An 18,988-nucleotide genomic window follows, 5' to 3' on the forward strand; every position below is an offset into this window, starting at 1 on the left:
GATATATTTGTCTTTGTGTACTTGACTTATTTCACTCAACATAATGACCTCTTGGGTCATTTTGTTGCTGTGAGTGACATGATTCCTTTGTTTTTTATGGTTAAATAATATTCCATTGTGTATATATACCATGTTTTCTTTATCCATTCATCCATTGATGGGCACTTAGGTTGATTCCAAGTTTTGTTTATTGTGAATAATGCTGCAATAAACATGGGAATGGAAATCTCTCTTCAATATATTGATTTCCTTTCTTTTGGATATATACCCAGTAGTGTGATGGCTGGGTCTTATGGTAGTTCTATTTTTAGTTTTTTGATGCACCTCCATACTGTTTTCCATAGTGGGTATACTTTACTGAATTCATCAATCAGTTCTAACAGTTTTTGGTGGTGTCTTTAGGTTTTTCTAAATATAAGATCATGTTGTCTGTGAACAAAGCTAATTTGACTTCTTCCTTTCCAATTTGGATGCCTTTCTTTCTTTCTCTTGCCTAAATGCTCTGGTCAGGATTTCCAGTATTATATGGAATAAACGTTGTGAAAGTGGGCATCCTTGTCTTATTCCAGATCCTAGAGGAAGGGCATCCAGTTTCTCCCTGTTCAGTATGATGTTGGCTATGGGTTTGTCATATATGGCCTTTATTATTTTCAGGTATGTTCCATCTATACCCAGTTTGCTGAAGGGTTTTTGTTTTGTTTTTTTTTTTTTAATCATGAAGGGATACTATGGTTTGTTTGGCTCCACCAAGTTTCGTGTTGAAAGTTGATCCCCAATGTTAGAGGTGAAACCTGATGGAAGGTGTTTGGATTGTGGGGGTGGATGCCTCATGAAGGGATTGGTGCCATTATCATGGGAGTGAGTGAATTCTACTCTTAGTCTCCATGGGAACTGATTGTTGAAAAGAGACAGGCACCTCTTCCTCTGTCTTGCTGCTTCTCTCACCATGTGATCTCTATGTACTGGCTCCCCTTACCTTCTACCATAAATGGAAGCAGCTCGAAGCCCTGACCAGAAGCAGATGCTAGCACTATGTTTCTTTTATAGCCTGCAGAAGCATGAGCCAAATAAATCTGTTTTTTAAAAAATTACCAAGCCTCAGGTATTCCTTTATAGCAACACAAACAGAATAAGACAAGGGATGTTGAATCTTATCAGATGCCTTTTAGCATCTATTGGAATGATATACTTGGGTGCTCCAGTGTTGGGGACATTGACACTTATAATTGTTCTATCTACTTGTTGAATTGACTCCTTTAATGATATAATGACCTTCTTTGACTCTTTTTACAGTCTTTGACTTGTAGTCCATTTTATCTATGTACAATTACTCCCCTTTTTGAGTTTCCAGTTGCATGGAATATCAACTCCATGTCTTTACTTTCAGTCTGTGTCTTTATAGTTGAGGTGGGTTTCTTGCAGGCAGCATATAGTTGGGTATTGTTTCTTTTATCCATTCAGCCGCACTGTGTTTTTTAATTGAAGAACTAAATCCATTTACATTCAGTCTTATTATTGCTAAGTAAAGACTTACTATTACCATTTTGTTGCTTGTTTTCTGGTTGTTTTATAAATTCTCTCTTCCTTTCTTACTGTCTTTCATTGTGGTTAGATTATTTTTCTCTGGTAGTATGTTTTAATTCATTGCTTTTTAATTTATTTTTAGTTACTTAATTTATTTTTTTGTGCCCAGGCTGGAGTGCAGTGTCGCAGTCTCAGCTCACTGCAACCTCCGCCTCCCAGGTTCAGGCAATTCTCCTGCCTCAGCCTGCCAAGTGGCTGGGATTACAGGCACCTGCCACCATGCCTGGCTAATTTTTGTATTTTTAGTAGAGACAGGGTTTCACCATGTTGACCGGGCTGGTCTCAAACTGCTGACCTCAAGTGATTTGCCCGCCTCAGCCTCCCAAAGTGCTGGGATTACAGGCACGAGCCACCATGCCTGGTCTGAGCCACCATGCCCAGCCCATTGCTTTTTATTTCTAATGTATCTATTATAGTTTTTTGCATTGTGGTTCCCATGAAGCTTATGAAAACATCTTCTAGGTATAATAAGTTATTTTAAAGAGATAATGTTATCTGAGATTACTAAAATATAATAGAAACAAAGAAAACAATTTTTAAAAACTCTACAATTTAAGTCCATTCCCCATACATTTTGACTTTTTTTTTGTCTCACCTTACATAGTTTTATATTGCCTATCTTTTAACAGGTTGTGTAGCTATTACTGTTTTTAATAGATTTATCTTATAGGCTTCATACTTGAGTTTGAGTAGGTGGTACACCACAGAGTATTAGTGTATTCTGAGGTTGTTTATGTACTTAATTTTACCAGTGAGTTTTTTACCTTCCAATGTTTTCTCTTTGCACATTAGTGATTTTTTTCTTTCAGATTGAGTAACTCTCTTTAGCATTTGATGTAACATGGGTCTGGTGATGGTGAATTCGCTCAGCTTTTGTCCATCTTGGAAAGACTTTATCTTAGCATATTTGAAGGATACCTCTGATGGATACAGTGTTTTTCAATGGCAGCTTTTTTCTTTCAGCACTTTGAAAATGTTTTCACACTCTCTCTTGGCTTGTATAGTTTCCATTGAGAAGTCCTTTGCCAGATGAACTAGACCTTTTTTATGTGCTATTTGCTTCTTTTCTCTTGCTGTTTTCAGGATCTTCTCTTTGTCCTTGACCTTTGAGAGTTTGATTAGTATATTTTGGGATGGTCTTATTTGGGTTGAATCTGTTTGATGTTCTCTGCCCTTCCTGTACCTGGATAGTTATGTCTTTCTAAAGTTTTCAAAAGTTTTCTGTTATTGTTTCTTTAAATAAGCTTTCTACCCCTTACTCTTCTTCAACTCTCTCTTGAACATCAATAATTTTTAGATTTGGTCTTCTGAGGGAATTTTCTGTATCTTGTAGGTGATCTTCATTTCTTTTTATGTTTTTCTTCTCTGACTGTGTGTTCTCAAATAGCCTGTCCTCAAGCTCACTGATTCTTCTGCTTTATCCATTCTGCTGTTAAAGGTCTTTAGTGAATTTTTTAGTTCAGCATATATATTTCAAGATTTCTGTTTGTTTTTATTTTTATTATTTCAATCTCTGTTAAATTTCTTTGATAAATTTCTTAATTGATTTTCTGTGTTATCTTCGTGATCACTGAGTTTCCTTGTAATTGCTATTTTGTTCTTGGTCAGTGAGCTCACATATCAACATCTCATTAAGGTCAGTCACTGGTTCCTTGCTTTGTTCATTTTGGGGAAGTCATGGTTCCTTGTTTGCTGTTATTGTGGCTGTATGTCTGTCTCTTTGCATTAAAGGATTAGTTATTTATTCCAGTCTTCTCTCTCTGACTTATTTTGGTTTTTAATGGATATTTTTGCTTTTTTCTTTGTAATTTGTATCTTTTTTCCCCCCCACTAGGTTGCTGTCTCCTTTTTGGCACTAGATGGCACCTTAAGCCCAGGTTTGCGTCGAATCTAATAAAGGATCAGAGTGCTGCCTGTCCCAAATGGAAGAGGTCCCAAAGGAGATATTCTGGCAATGTGGGTCACCTGGCCAAGGGTTTGTACCAAGGGGACCTGTGGAACATATTTCCTACAGCATGGTACTGCCACTCTGATTTGGTGTCTCCCTTGGCCTAGTTATAAAGTGGAATTTCTAGGGTTGGGATGGTTGTCTCACCTCTCCACTTTGTCTCTGGCTGTCCTCAGGGATATTTGTCCCTTCAGGTACTCCTGATACTTCCCATGGGTTGAGGTAGGGACAGGTCTTTTGTCAGGAACCCAAGGTGATAGGGAAGCTGGTTGTCAACCTTGATCTCACTTTTTCTAGTGAAGAAATCATGAATTGGGGGAAATATTTTCACATGCTTGGTGCAAGGCAGATTGTGGAGAGGGGAGTCACGGATATGGAAATCTGATTTCCCTTCCATCTGCTTGGAGTTTTTTCACTTCTCCATGGCCCCGGGAACTGTCTCATCCTCATCTTTGGGTTCTGGGTTATTGCTGGTAATAATCTCGGTAATGTATGTTTGTTTTTAGTTTTCTGTTGTGAGAGCAGGAAGCCAGTTTGCTTCTAAATGCTGCCATTTTGGAACTGGAAGACAGCATGAAGTTCTTAAAAGCAATTTTTCAACATATATGAAAAAATTTAAATTATTATTTTGGGCCGAATGTGGTGGCTCACGCCTGTAATCTCAGCACTTTGGGAGGCTGAGGTGGGAGGCTTACTTGAGTCCAGGTGTTTGAGACCAGCCTGGGCAACATAGTGAAACCCCATCTCTACAAAAAATTTTTTTAAATTTGCTGAGTGTGGTGGCATGTGCCTGTAGTCTGAGACAGGAGACTGAGACATGAGACTGAGACAGGAGAATTGCCTGAGCCTAGGATATTGAGGCTGCAGTGAGCCATGATTGTGTCACTGCATTCCAGCCTGGGTGACAGAGTGAGATCTTGTTTCAATAAATAAATATGTTTTAATTTAGTAATTGTAGCTCTAAGAATTATCTTAGGAAATAAGGAAAGATATACATTAATGTCTGTATAAGTATGTTCATTTTAGCATTGTACCTAAAGCAATAACTTTGGATATACCTTAAGTATCAACAGTAAAAGAATGATTAAATTCATTTTAACACATCTATATGTATGTTATGTAGCTATTAAAACTGATATTGAAGAAATTTTAATGACATGGAAAATTTCTCATAGCATATGCTGAGGGAGAAAAAAGCAGGGTACAAAATTATATCTCAATTCAATTATCAGTATCTAAATTCACTTCTAAACACATCATCCATGGAAGTAAAAGGATTAAAGAAATACACCAAGATACTTTCACTTCTGGGAAGGTGGTGACATACTGTCTTTTATGCCTCCTGCTAAGTACAACTAAAAACTTTGGGCATTATATTTAAAACAAACTTTAAAAGACTCTGCAAGACGGAGAGAAGGCAGACCAGCTGAGGGTCTTGAGACACAAGGAACAGCATGGTGGTGAGTGTCCTGGGTTTTCTTTTTGCCTCATATATCCCATAGCAAACATATATAATTTTTCTTCCCTCCAAATAATTTCCTTTAACAGGAAATTCTTGCAAGACAGGTCTCAGGCAACAAATTCTCTTAGTTTTTATTTGTCTCAAGACATCTTTATTTCCCCTTCACTTTTGAAGGATAGTTTTTACAGGTTAGTGGGTTTTTTCTTTCCACATTTTAAATATTTCAATTCATTCTCTTCTTGCATAGTTCCTAAAAAAAAAAAGTTCAGTATAATTATTATCAATAGGTAAGGTGTTTTTTTCTCCCTGACTTCTTGCAAGATTTTCTTTGTCTTTGGTTTTTCATAGTTTAAATATGATATGTATAGGTGTAGGGTTTTGTTTTGTTTTGTTTTGTTTTTTGCATTTATCCTGGTCAGTGGTCTCTGAAATTCCTGAATCTGTAGTTTGGTGTCTGTCATCAATTTTGGAAAATTCTCAGCCATTATTACTCAAATATTTCTTTGGTTCTTTTGTCCCTTCTTTTTCTTGTATTCCTATAATGAGTATGTCACACTGTTTATAACTGAATATTCTGTACTGTTTTATTCATTCTTTTTTCCCCTCTGCGTTTCACTTTGAAGAGTTTATATTGACATTTCTTCAAGATCACTGATTTTGTTTCATTGGCCATATTCAATATATTGATAAGCCTATGAAAGACATTCTTCACTTCTTAAAACAATACTTTTTATTTCTAGCATTTTCTGTTGATTCTTTCTTAAAGTTTAAATTGCTCTGCTTACATTACCTATCTTGTCTTGCATGTTGTACACTTTTTTCATTAGTGCCCTTAGCCTGTTAATCAGAGTTATTTTAAATTTCTGGTCTGATAATTCCAAAATCTCTGGCACAGCTGAATCTGGTTCTGATATTTGCTTTGTCTCTTCAGACTGTTTTTTTCTTTCCTTTCAGCATGCCTCATCATTTTTTGTTGAAGCCTATATACCATCATTACATCATTGGGTAATAGCATTTAAGATAAATAGGCCTTCAGTGTGAGGGCTTGTGTTTATCTGACTAGGAGTTACACTGTGTTTACTGTTTGCTGTTAACTGTTGGCATCTGAGCATTTCCTCCAGTATCTTTGTCTTTTTTTTTTTTTTTTTTTTTTGAGACAGAGTCTCGCTCTGTCCCCCAGGCTGGAGTGCAGTGGCGCGATCTTGGCTCACTGCAAGCTCTCCTGGGTTCACGCCGTTCTCCTGCCTCAGCCTCCTCCTGAGTAGCTGGGACTACAGGCGCTCGCCACTGCGCCTGGCTAATTTTTTGTATTTTTAGTAGCGGTGGGGTTTCACTGTGGTCTCGAACTCCTGACCTTGTGATCCGCCCGCCTCAGCCTCCCAAAGCAGTATCTTTGTTTTTATCACCCCTTTTGTCTCCTGTTTTGTCTTTGGGTTTCCCTAGAAACCCCTTCTTAAAAAGAGTCTAAACTTTGCAGTCTTTCATCTATAATCTTCTGTTATCAGGGGCTCTGTAAATGTGGTGGTAAGGTGTGTGTAGAAGGAAGCATTCTATACTCCTATAATTAGATCTCAGTCTTTTGGTGAGTCTTTGCCCTGGGCTGTTACCTTGACAAGTTTTTCTCAGCATTTCCTCCCCTTTAGTGAGATAGGAAGGCTAGAGTGGGTGGAAGTTGTCTAATTGTCAGATAAGGCTTTGGTAAGACAGTTTCCTTGAGAACTTGCCTTCATTACAGAGAATAGAACGAAGAACAGAGCTCCCCGGGAATATTCCAAAATAGCTATTTCCTTCTCCCGCTGCTGGAAGCAGGAGCAGATTCTCTGATCTTCACAGTGAGAACACTTTGGGGCTCTTGGAGGTAAAACTCACAAAAGTATGGGACCCTCTAAGATTCTCCTCCCTGCCCCCAAGAATTTTTAACTCTCAAGCTAGTCCACACTGAGCCTCGAGAAATGTGTTGATTAAAGCTTAAGTGTTCTTGTCAGTGCAGGTTCCAACAGCTGACTTCTCTCAGGCTTCTGCTCCCTGCAGGCTGTGATGCTTTATACTACTCCTCTCTCCAGCTTTCAGGACAGCAGTTTACCCTGTGATCTCAATTCTCTGATAGAAGAAGAGTTGTTTTTGGTTCATTCAGCTTTTTTCTTGTTGTGAGAATAGGAATGACAACTTCCAAGCTTATTACATGTTGGAGTGAAACTAGAACTCCATTAGTTGCGTTTTAATGATAATTTTGCAAAAGTGGGTATCACAATAGAATCAAGTTATTGAGTTGTATTGAGTTATTGGTGGGTGAGTTTTGTTAGTAATAATTATATTGATAATCTTAAAGATCTTGAACTTGCTTTCAAATTAAAAATTTTAAGACATAACATACCACACAAATACTCATTCTTACAATTTTTTTTTTTGTATTGCACTCCCATGAAACTATCCACTGCTTAATAAGGAAAATGTTTAACCACCTTTGATATTTAAATCTTTAAAACTATATAAAATAGCAGAGATTTCAAGAATATAAGTATTAACCACTTAGGGACCATCATTTTGCATATATTTAACATTGGCTCTCCTGTAATTTGATTTTATTAAACAAAATACAACATTATGTATTTTCTTTTACCAAGAATGTTTTATAGTGCAGTAATTCTTTCAGTTGTTAATCATATAAACTCAGCCAGAAATAGAGCTTTTTATTCATGCTATAATGGTCTTTATCAGACTTGGAAATTCTTATGCTTAATAAAACAACTACAGTTTTACAGTGGCAAAAATGATAAAGATTAGTTTAATTTATTGTAATTACCGATAGAATATTTCCTATAAAATATAAGCTTAATTAGGAAGCATTGTTTTAAAATTACAATTTGAGAAGCTTTTAAGATAGCAAATTTGATTTTAAATTCCATTTCTTTTTACTTAGGTTACTTCCAACTGTAATTGATCAGAAATCATTTATTTTCCCTCAGGAATCTGAGGGTAAACTTTGGCAATCCCAAAGACAGCACAGTTCATCTCTGCCTGTCTTTCCAAGAGCAAAGGTAGGTATAGAGAAATTCATAGACAGAAAGTAGTTTAGTGACTGCCAGGAGCTGGGAGGAGCAGAGAGTAGGAGTGACTTTTAATGGGTATGAAGTTTCTTTGGGGGATGATGAACATGTTCTAGAATTATATTGTGGTGATGATTGCACTACGCTGAATATAGTAAACACCATTGAATTATATACTTTAAAAATGTGAATTTTATGGTATATTAATTACATCTCGATGAAGCTGTTAAAAACTTTAAAAAAGAGTAAAGTAAGAAATTTGCTTTGTGTTCTAAGTTAGAAAACATAATGAATGTATAGGTCTGTTTCTAGAATTTCATTTTATAGTTGTTTCAGGTATGTTCATGGCATAGTCAATTTCTACAACAAAAGAGCTTTCTTCAGAAGAAAATAAATCAAGACATAATGCCTTCACATTTTTTAATAGAGCCAGGTGGCAAGGAATAGAGCTCAATAAGTTTCTGACTTGGCCTCCATTGAGTGTTCTCTCAATTTTGTATCTGTTTTGTCCCTGTCTTCAGGGTGCTGTAACAGAATACCATGAACTGGGTGGCTTAAACAACAGAATTCTATTTCTTACAGCTCTGGAGGCTGGAATTCAAAGGTCAAGATGCCGGCAGATCCGGTGTCTGGTGAGGTCTTTCTTCCTAGTTTGCAGACAGCCTTCTTTATTTGTTTCTTCACATGGCAGAGAAAGAGAGAAAACCAGCAAGCTCTTGTGTGTCTTTTTATAAGGGCATTGATCTCATTCATTAGGGCTCTACCCTCATGAGCTAATTATCTCCCCAAATCCTCACCTGTTAACACCATTACCCTGGGTTAGGATTTCAACATATGGGTTTTGGTGGGCGGGGGGAGGGGGGGCACAAACATTCAGTCCATAGCACACCCTGACTTAAAAGTAATACTAGCTCACCTCTTTTGGGTAGCAGGAACTGTTATCAGTACTTTGAAAATACTAACTTGTTTGAACTTCAGAACAACCCTAGAAGGAGGTGTTATTATTATTATTATTAAGATGGAGTTTCACTCTTGTCACCCAGGCTGGAGTGCAATAGCGTGATCTCGACTCACTGCAACCTCTGCCTCTCAGGTTCAAGCAGTTCTTTGCCTCAGCCTCCCGAGTAGCTGGGATTACAGGCACCCGCCACCACGCCTGGCTAATTTTTGTATTTTTAGTAGAAATGGGATTTCATCATCTTGGCTGGGCTGGTCTTGAACTCCTGACCTCATGATCCACCTGCCTCGGCCTCCCAAAGTGCTTGGATTACAGGCATGAGCCACCACGTGTGGCCAGTTGTATGACTTTTTACATGTCTATCTTCCCACTAGATTATAAGCTTAATGAGGGCAGTACCTGTATCAGTTTGTTCATTGTTATATTATGCCTAGGATGTGGGCCATAGGCTCTTGACCTCCTAAAAGTTTGCTGAAAATCACTAACATGAGGCAGATTGATTAATAGGAGAAAAGGCATACGAGTTTATTTAACATGTATACACAGGAGCCTTCAGTATGAAGACCCAACATCCCAATAAGTTACGGAAGCTTATGTATCATCTTGGGGTTACAGAAAGAACGGGGGCTCATGGCATGGCCAAAACCAGGTTATGTTCATAAATCAGGTTCAGTGGCGAAACAGGTTATGAGAGGGAGAAAGGAAGAGGCTTGGCTGGCAAAGACGGCCTTGTGTGTAGATGCAGCCTCCCTCAGACAGAATAGATGGCAAATGTTTCTTTTCAGTCTTTTAAAGGTATCAGACCCAATCTCTCCCAGATACAGGAAATGACTGGAAAGAGGAACTTTGGCAGCATTGATGGAGATTCTTTTTTTTTTTTTTTTTTTTTTGAGACGGAGTCCCGCTCTGTCGCCCAGGCTGGAGTGCAGTGGCTGGATCTCAGCTCACTGCAAGCTCCCCCTCCCGGGTTTACGCCATTCTCCTGCCTCAGCCTCCCGAGTAGCTGGGACTACAAGCGCCCGCCACCTCGCCTGGCTAGATTTTTGTATTTTTTAGTAGAGACGGGGTTTCACCGTGTTAGCCAGGATGGTCTCGATCTTCTGACCTTGTGATCCGCCCATCTCGGCCTCCCAAAGTGCTGGGATTACAGGCTTGAGCCACCGCGCCCGGCCGGAGATTCTTTACAGAAGCAAAATTTCTCCACAAAAGACAGCTTTGCAATACCACTTCTGTTTGCTGGCCCTGTGGCAACTATTTCAAAATATGTCAAAGATATATATTTTGGGGTAAAATATTTGTATTTCCTTCACAGAGGATTCTCCATAAATGTTTGTTGAATGGATAAATGAAACCACCACAGTGATCTCTAAGAGTGTGCTCATCTCCATGTAAAATATCAGTTCAGGCTCCTGTGAACTCCCAAAGCAGCGCTCTCCTACCTCTGTCCTTGCACTTGTTACATTGGGTCTGTCAGCCACTCTCTGAGGAGTGCTTACTGTGTGCCCAGGATTATTAGAGGCTGAATAAGACAGATCAGATCCCTGACATCAGAGAGCTTATATTCTAGTGGGGAAAGACAGACCATCAATAAGATAATACTAGATAATGATAAAAGCTCTGATAAAAATAGAACAGAATGCTGTGATAAAGGGAGCTTAAATTTCTCATCTTCCTTACTGTTAAATCACTTCTTCAGTCATTTTTTTTACCTGTTTGGCCAAGAATCTCAGGAGGTCCACAGATGGTCCCCAAGACCAGAGATTAGATGGAGGTCTCTGATTTATAAAACAATGAAATAAGATGTATGAAATTAGGCTATTTTAGAATGTATAATTGCTATTATTGTTCTGGGAAAAAACAAAACAAAACTACGGCCAGAAATTTATTTCCCCCAAAGAACTCTGAATCCTGACTAATGTTCATGAAGATGCAGTGTGTTCTTTTAGATGCTATGGGGATGGGTAAGCTTCTCTTAAAAAGGGGCATGGACTATTTCCCACCCTGACTTTGCCTCCAGAGCCTGGATTACTATTGTTGTTGTATTTCTAATATCTGTGACATCTGCTTAAAAATGCATATCCTCTGATATAAAAAAGAGCCCTAATTTTGCACTGTAAAGTCAAAGACAAACAATGCTGTCTTGCCAGCTGTTACACATGCCTACGACACCAACATAAAAGCTTGTATTATTAAGTAGTTGTGAAATCCAACTGGGACGTTACTACCTTTAATTGCCCACTTCTAACCTTTTAAACCAGGTGAAACCCCAGTCACTTCTTTAAGCTCTCTCTCCCCAAAAGTGGATAGCTGTTTTTGAAATTCACACCAAAAAGCTTATATGACAAACAGTTAGGAGTTGCTCAATTGTAATTAAGAATCATAATTTAAAATTGTTTATTAAGCCTCTTTTAATTTGAAAAAGCATATTCAGAAACATTTACAATTTAAAAAAGAAAGGTTACACTAATCTTTCACTTTGTGAGGTTTTCTCTTGAAAAAAATAGAATCGGTGATGAAATATCAGTAAGTAGTATTGGAATATAAAGTCTAATTTTCAGAATTTGCAGATAACTGGGTGAAATCAATATGGACTCCATTTTTGCTTATTAAAATACTAATTTTTAATTTTTTCCTCCAAATGTATCAGTAATACATGCTTGTTGTTGTGACAAACATAATATGAAGATGTAAAGGCAAAGCCAGTTGTTTAACCCGCACCCCCTACCAAACTACCCAATCCCATGAGGCAACCAGTGTTAACAGCAGGTTTATTTGTCCACTCATTCCCCTTTGTAATAGTGTATATTCAGTACAAGTACATATGCAGATATGTAGGGTTTGAGTTGGTTATGAATTTTTTGCTTTTACTGAAACAGATAACATTTTGAGTCATGCAAATAAACCATTTTTGTTCATAAACGCTATACATGAAGTTATGTTCATACAATTATTTGCATAAAATATATGCTATTTTATGTTTATTTTTATTTTTTATTTTTTATTTTTTTTGAGGCGGAGTCTCGCTCTGTCGCCTAGGCTGGAGTGCAGTGGTGCGATCTCGGCTCACTGCAAGCTCTGCCTCCCGGGTTCCCGCCATTCTCCTGCCTCAGCCTCCCGAGTAGCTGGGACTACAGGCGCCGCCACCACGCCCGGCTAATTTTTTTTTTTTTGTATTTTTAGTGGAGACGGGGTTTCATTGTGTTAGCCAGGATGGTCTCGATCTCCTGACCTCGTGATCCGCCCGTCTCGGCCTCCCAAAGTGCTGGGATTACAGGCTTGAGCCACCGCGCCCGGCCGCTATTTTATGTTTATAAAATAGGATAGAAATGTAATATGGTGTGATATTTCTGAGGTTTTTTTTCTATTGACTATCCATGACAACAAAAGAGGGAAAGTGGGACCCTGTAGGTTCTGGGGTTGAGTCTAAGGAGCCCAAAGTAAGTGGGAAATATCTTTGATAGCTCATGCTTTGGCATATAAATTATAGCAATTTTTCACTCCATTTCATTATATATCCATTTTTGTTTCAATATAAAAGTAATGGAATTTACTTCAAAATATTTAGATAAAACTCATGCCCCAAATAATATATCTCTTGTTTATTATGTTCCTGTCACACTACCACATACTCCCAGTAGTGCCCCAATTTGAGATGTAGAGGATTGTACAGCATCAGTATATTCATTTACCAAACATTTTCAAATTTTTATTTATTTCATTTATTTTATTTTTGTGAGTACATAGTAGGTGTACATATGTATGGGGTGCATGAGCTATTCTGGTATAGGCTTGCAACGCATGATAATCACATCAGGGTAAATGGGGTAGCCATCACCTCAAGCTTGCATTTATCCCTTGTGTTACAAACAATCCAGTTATACTCTTTAGTTATTTTTAATGTACAATAAGTTATTACTGACTGTAGTTGCTCTGTCGTACTATCAAATACTAGTTCTTATTCATTCTTTCTATTTTTTTGTACCCATTAACTATCCTCACTTCCTCACTAACCCACACTACCCTTCCCAGACTCTAGTAATCATCCTTCTACTTTCCATCTTCATGAGTTCAACTATTTTAATTTTTAGCTCCCACAAATAAATAAGAACATGTGAATCCTGTCCTTGCTTGCCTGGCTTATTTCACTTGACATAATGAAGTCCAGTTCCATCCCTGTTGTTGTAAATGACAAGATCTCATTCTTTTTTGTGGCTGAATAGTACTTCACTATGTATATGTACCACTTTTTCTTTATCCATTCTTCTGGGCTTTTTGTTTGCTTGTTTGTTTTTTAACTTTTAAGTTCAAGGGTGCATGTGCGGATTTGTTACATAGGTAAACTTGTGTCATGGGGATTTGTTGTGCAGATTATTTCATCACCCAGGTATTAAGCCTAGTACCCATTAGTTATTTTTCCTGAACTTCTCCCTCCTTCCACCCTCCTCCCTCCAATAGGACCCAGTGTATGTTGTTCCTCTCTATGTGTCCATGTGTTCTTATCACTTAGCTCCCACTTATAAATGAGAACATGTGGTATTTTCTGTTCCCACATTAGCTTGCTAAGGATAATGGCCTCCAGCTCCATCCATGCCCCTGCAAAGTACATGGTCTCATTCCTTTTTATGGCTGCATAGTATTCCATAGTGTATATGTACCACATTTTCTTTATCCAGTCTATTATTGATGGATATTTGGATTGATTCCATGTCTTTGCTACTGTGAATAGTGCTACAGTGAACATGTTTGTGCATGTATCTTTGTAATAGAATGATTTATATTCCTTTGGGCACATACCTAGTAGTGGGATTGCTGGGTCAAACAGTATTTCTGGTTCTAGATCTTTGAGGAATTGCCACACTGTCTTCCACAATGGTTGAACTAATTTACATTCCCACCAACAGTGTAAAAGCATTCCTATTTCTCTGCAACCTCACCAGCATCTGTTGTTTCTTGACTTTTAAATAATCACCATTCTGACTGGTGTGAGATGGTATCTCATTGTGGTTTTGATTTGCATTCCTGTAATAATCAGTGATGTTGACCTTTTTTTCATGTGATCATTGGCCGCATGTATGTCGTCTTTTGAAAAGTGTCCATTCATGTCCTTTGCCCACTTTTTAATTTTTTTTTTTCTTGGAAATTTGTTTAAGTTCCTTACAGATGCATCCTTTGTTGGTTACATAGTTTGCAAACATTTTCTCCCATTCTGTAAGTTGTCTGTTTATTTTGTTGATAGTTTCTTTTGCTGTTCTGGAGCTCTTTAATTTAATTAGATCCCATTTGTCAATTTTTGTTGACAAAAATTTTGTTGCAGTTGCTTTTCTCATCTTTGTCACGAAATCTGTGCCCATGCCTAAGTCCTGAATGGTATTGCCTAGGTTTTCTTCCAGTGTTTTTATAAGTTTGGAGTTTTACATTTAAGTCTTTAATCCATCTTGAGTTAAAGTTTGTGTGTGGTGTAAGGAAAGGGTCCAGTTTCAATCTTCTGCATATGGCTAACCAGTTATTCCAGCATCATTTATTGAATAGGGAATCCTTTCCCTATTGCTTTTTTTTTTTGTCAGGTTTGTCAAAGATCAGAGTTGTAGGTGTACAGTCTTATTTCTGGGTTCTTCATTCTGTTCTGTTGTCTATTTGTCTGTTTTTATACTAGTACCATGCTGTTTTGGTTACTATAGCTTTGTAGTATAATTTGAAATCAGGTAATGTGATTCTTCCAGTTTTATTCTCTTTGCTCAGGATAGCTTTGGCTATTCTGGCTCTTTTGTGGTTCCATATAAATTTTAGGATTGTTTTTTCTAGTTTTATGAAGAATGTCATTGGTACTTTGATAGGGATTGCATTGAATCTGTAGATTGCTTTGGGTAGTATGGATATTTTGACAATATTGATTCTTCCAATCCATGAACATGGAATATCTTTCCTTTTTTTGATATCCTTTTCAATTTCTTCCATTAATGTTTTGTAGTATTCATTGCAGATATTTTTCACATCTTTTGTTAATTCCTGGATATTTAATTTTATTTGTAGCTATTGTAAATGGGATTACTGTCTTGATTTCTTTTTCACATTGTATGCTGTTGGCTTATAGAAATGCTATTGATGATTGCATGCTTATTTTGAATCCTGCAACTTTATTGAACATGTTTATTAGTTCTAATAGGTTTTTGGTGGAGTCTTTAGGTTTTTCTAAATATAAGATCACATCACCTGCAAACAAGGATAATTTGACTTCTTCCTTTCCAATTTGGATGCCCTTTATTTCTTTCTCTTTTCTGATTGCTCTAGCCAGGACTTCACATTACATTCTATGTTGAATAACAGTGGTGAAAGTGGGCATCCTTGTCATGTTCCCAAACTTCGGAGAAAGGCTTTCAGTTTTTCCCCATTCAGTATGATACTAGCTGTGGGTCTGTCATATATGGCTTTTATTTATTTAGTTAGTTGTTTATTTATTTATTGAGATGGAGTCTTGTTCTGTCACCCAGGCTGGAGTGCAGTGGTGCAATTTGGGCTCACTGTCATCTCTGCTTCCCGGGTTCAAGTGATTCTCCTGTCTCAGCCTCCCAAGTAGCTGGGATTACAGATGCAGGCCACCATACCTGGCTAATTTTTTTTGTATTTTTAGTAGAGAGGGGGTTTCACCATGTTGGTCAGGCTGGTCTCAAACTCCTGACCTCAAATGATCCGCCCACCTTGGTCTCCCAAAGTGCTGGGATTACAGGTGTGAGTCACTGCGCCCGGCCTATATATGACTTTTATTATGTTGAAATATGTTCCTTCTATCCCCACTTTCCGGAAGGTTTTTCTTGTGAAGGGATGTTGAATTTTATCAGATAATTTTCAGCACCAGTTGAAATGATCATATGGTTTTGTCCTCTATTCTGTTGATACGAGGTATTACATTGATTGATTTGCATATGTTGAACCCTCCTTCCATTTCTGGGGTAAATCCCACTGGTCATGATGAATTATCTTCTTAATGTGTTGTTGAATTCAATTTGCTAGTTTTTTTTTTTTTTTTTTTTTTTTTTGAGATTTTTGCATCAATATTCATCAGGGATATTGGCCATAGTTTTTTCTCTTTTTAATGTGTTTGGTCTGGCTTTGGTATCAGGGTAATACTGGCCTTGTAGAATGAGTTTGGAAGTATTTCCTCTTCTTCTGTTTATTGAAATGGTTTGAGTAGAATTGGTATTAGTTCTTTTTTAAATATATGGTAGAATTCAACAGTGAGGTCATCGGGTGCTGGCCTTTTCTTTGCTGGAAGATGTTTTATTATGGGTTTAGTCTCACTACTTGTTATTGGTTTGTTTAGATTTTGGATTTCTTCATGGTTCAGACATAGTAGGGTATATATGTCTAGGAATTTATACATTTCTTCTGAATTTTCCAATTTATTGGCAAATAATTCCTCATAGTAGCCATTAATGATCTTTCGAATTTCTGCAGTATTGATTGTATTAGTTCCTTTTTCATCTGATTTTATTTATTTGGGTCTTCTTTTTTTTCTTAGTCTGGTTAAAGGTTTGTCAATTTATCTTTTCAAAACAATTTTTTGTTTCATTGATCTTTTGTACTTTATTTCATTTATTTCTGCTCTGATCTTTATTATTTCTTTTCTTCTGCTAATTTTGGGTTTGGCTTTCTCTTGATTTTCTAGTTCTTTAAGATGCATTATTAGGTTATTTATTTGAAGTTTTCCTTTTTCTGCATGTAGTTGCTTATAGCTAGCTATAAACTTCCCTCTTAGCATTGCCTTCACTGTATTCCACAGGTTTTGGTATGTTGTTGTGTTTCCATTATCTTGTGTTTCAAGAAATTTTTCAGTTTTCTTAATTTCTTCATTGACCCACTGGTCATTCAGGAGCATATTATTTACTTTCCATGTATTTACGTAGTTTCCAAAATTGTTTTTGTTATTGATCTCTAGTTTTATTCTATTGTGGTCAGAGAAAAAGCTTGATATTATTTCAATTTATTTTGAATGTTTTAAGACCTCTTTTGTGACCTAACATTTGGGCTATCCTTGAGAATGATCCATGTGCTGATCTGCACATAGAGCCTTCTGCAGCCATTGGATGAAATATTCTGTAAATATCTATTAGGTCCGTTTGATCTGTAGTGCAGATCAAATCTGATGTTCCTTTGTTGATTTTTCTGTCTGGAAGATCTGTTTAATGCCAAAAGTAGGGTGTTGAAGTCTCCAGCTCTTACTGTATTTGGGTCTTTTTTTCTTTTTAGTTCTAATACCATTTGCTTTATGTATTTCGATGATCCAGTATTGGGTGCGTGTGTGTATATATATATATATATATATATTTCCAGTTGTTACATCTTTTTGCTGAATTAACCCATTTATCATTATATAGTGACGTTTGTCTCTTCTTATAGTTTTTGTCTTGAAATCTATTTTGTCTGGTATAGCTACTCCTGCTCTTTTTTGGTTTCCATTTGCATGGAATATCTTTTATTTTTTCCATTCTTTTATTTTTAGTCTATGTGTGTCTTTATAGGTAAAATGCATTTCTTGTAGGCAACTTATCATTGGGTCTTGTTTTTGTCCATTCAGCCACTCTATGTCTTTTGATTGGAGAGTTTAGTCCATTTACATTCAAAGTTCTTATTGATAACTAAGTTAGGCACTCTTCTGAGCACTAGAGGACTTGTCTTTGAGAATATGTTGAGGGAGATAGACAAATAAACATCATCTGAGACAGAGAGAAGCACTGTGGGCTACAGAATCAAAGAGAAAGGGTGGGCTTATGCAAACTTGGTCAGGGATGGGAGAGACTTTACAAAGGCAATGATGCCTGGGCTGAGTCTCAGCCAGCTAGGATCGGAGAGGAAAGGTGCTCACAGTGGAGGAAATATGCAAATACATGGCCATAAACAAGAGTATGGCTTATTTGGGGGGAACCCAATGAGTTCCTTGTGGTTAAAATGTAGACAGTATTGTTTGAGGACAATCAAGAGATGAGGTTGAAGAAGAGATAAGGGAGAGCTAGATAATGATGCAGCTTGCTAAGATTATATCATGCGAAAGAGCTTGAATTTACATTAGTGACAAAGAGAACTAGTTATAACTTTTAAATAGCGAATTAGAGAATGACGTGATCATAATAGTGATTTGAAAAGATCGTTTTGTCAGCAGTATGGAAAAAGACATTGAAGTAGGAGGTAGACTCTGGGAACTTCATCATCCAATTTGTGGCAGTCCAGGTGAGAGATGATGAAGGTCTGAATTATTGCAGTGATCATGGGCATAAAGAAAAAAAGACCATGATTAGTGGTAGAACTAACACGACTTGATGATTGGGGGATTAAAAAGAGAACGAGAGAGTCAGTGATAACCCACAAGTATCTAGCTTGGAGACTGGGTGGTAGTTACACCATTCGTTGAGATGGGAGACATAGGAGAAGGAGCAGATATGTTGAGATGATGATTGGAGTAGGCAAATAAGATAAATTCAGTTTCATACAGTGTTGAATCTGAGATGCTTGTGGACCCTTCCAAGAGGAAATGCCTAACAGGCAGCTGAATGTACCTACATGTAGTATGGAGGTCAGAAGAAATATCTGAGAATAAGCTATAGATTTGCTCTTATCAACATTTAGGGGCGGTACAAGTCAGAGAAGATGGGATCTCTCAAAGAGAACATCAAATGAAAATGATGAGTAATGTAGTTGAAATTTCCGTATCACAAATCAATAAGAGATTTTCAGGTTTAAAAGCATAATTTTAAAAACCAAACAATAATGTATATTACACAAACTTTCATGTGACAAAGTTTGAGTCTAAGCCTTTTTATTCACAGTCTAAAGGTTCTTCCAAATCACTTTTGCCCGTTTGACATCACATGCAGCATCATGATGACAGACTGTTTTTTTAACAACTCTGACTTGTGAAGTGAATCTTTTGTCTTCTTTCAACTGGTAATATAATTCTGGGGCATAACGAAATATAATAGGGTTTCTTTTCATTGTCT

The 18,988-nt window shown here is 37.2% G+C and overlaps 1 protein-coding gene across 3 annotated transcripts in view; it reads left to right on the forward strand.

Moving 5' to 3' along the window:
- IQCH (IQ motif containing H) overlaps positions 1–18,988 on the forward strand; it is a 257,001-nt gene that overhangs the window by 19,506 nt on the left and 218,507 nt on the right. For all 3 annotated transcript variants that reach the window (XM_050795932.1, XM_050795929.1, XM_050795930.1), the window contains exon 4: positions 7,915–8,032. In XM_050795932.1, the coding sequence (XP_050651889.1) occupies positions 7,915–8,032 (118 nt within the window). The remainder of the gene's footprint in view (positions 1–7,914; positions 8,033–18,988) is intronic.

Source organism: Macaca thibetana, chromosome 7 (assembly GCF_024542745.1).
Source record: "Macaca thibetana thibetana isolate TM-01 chromosome 7, ASM2454274v1, whole genome shotgun sequence".
NCBI classification, from domain to species: domain Eukaryota; kingdom Metazoa; phylum Chordata; class Mammalia; order Primates; family Cercopithecidae; genus Macaca; species Macaca thibetana.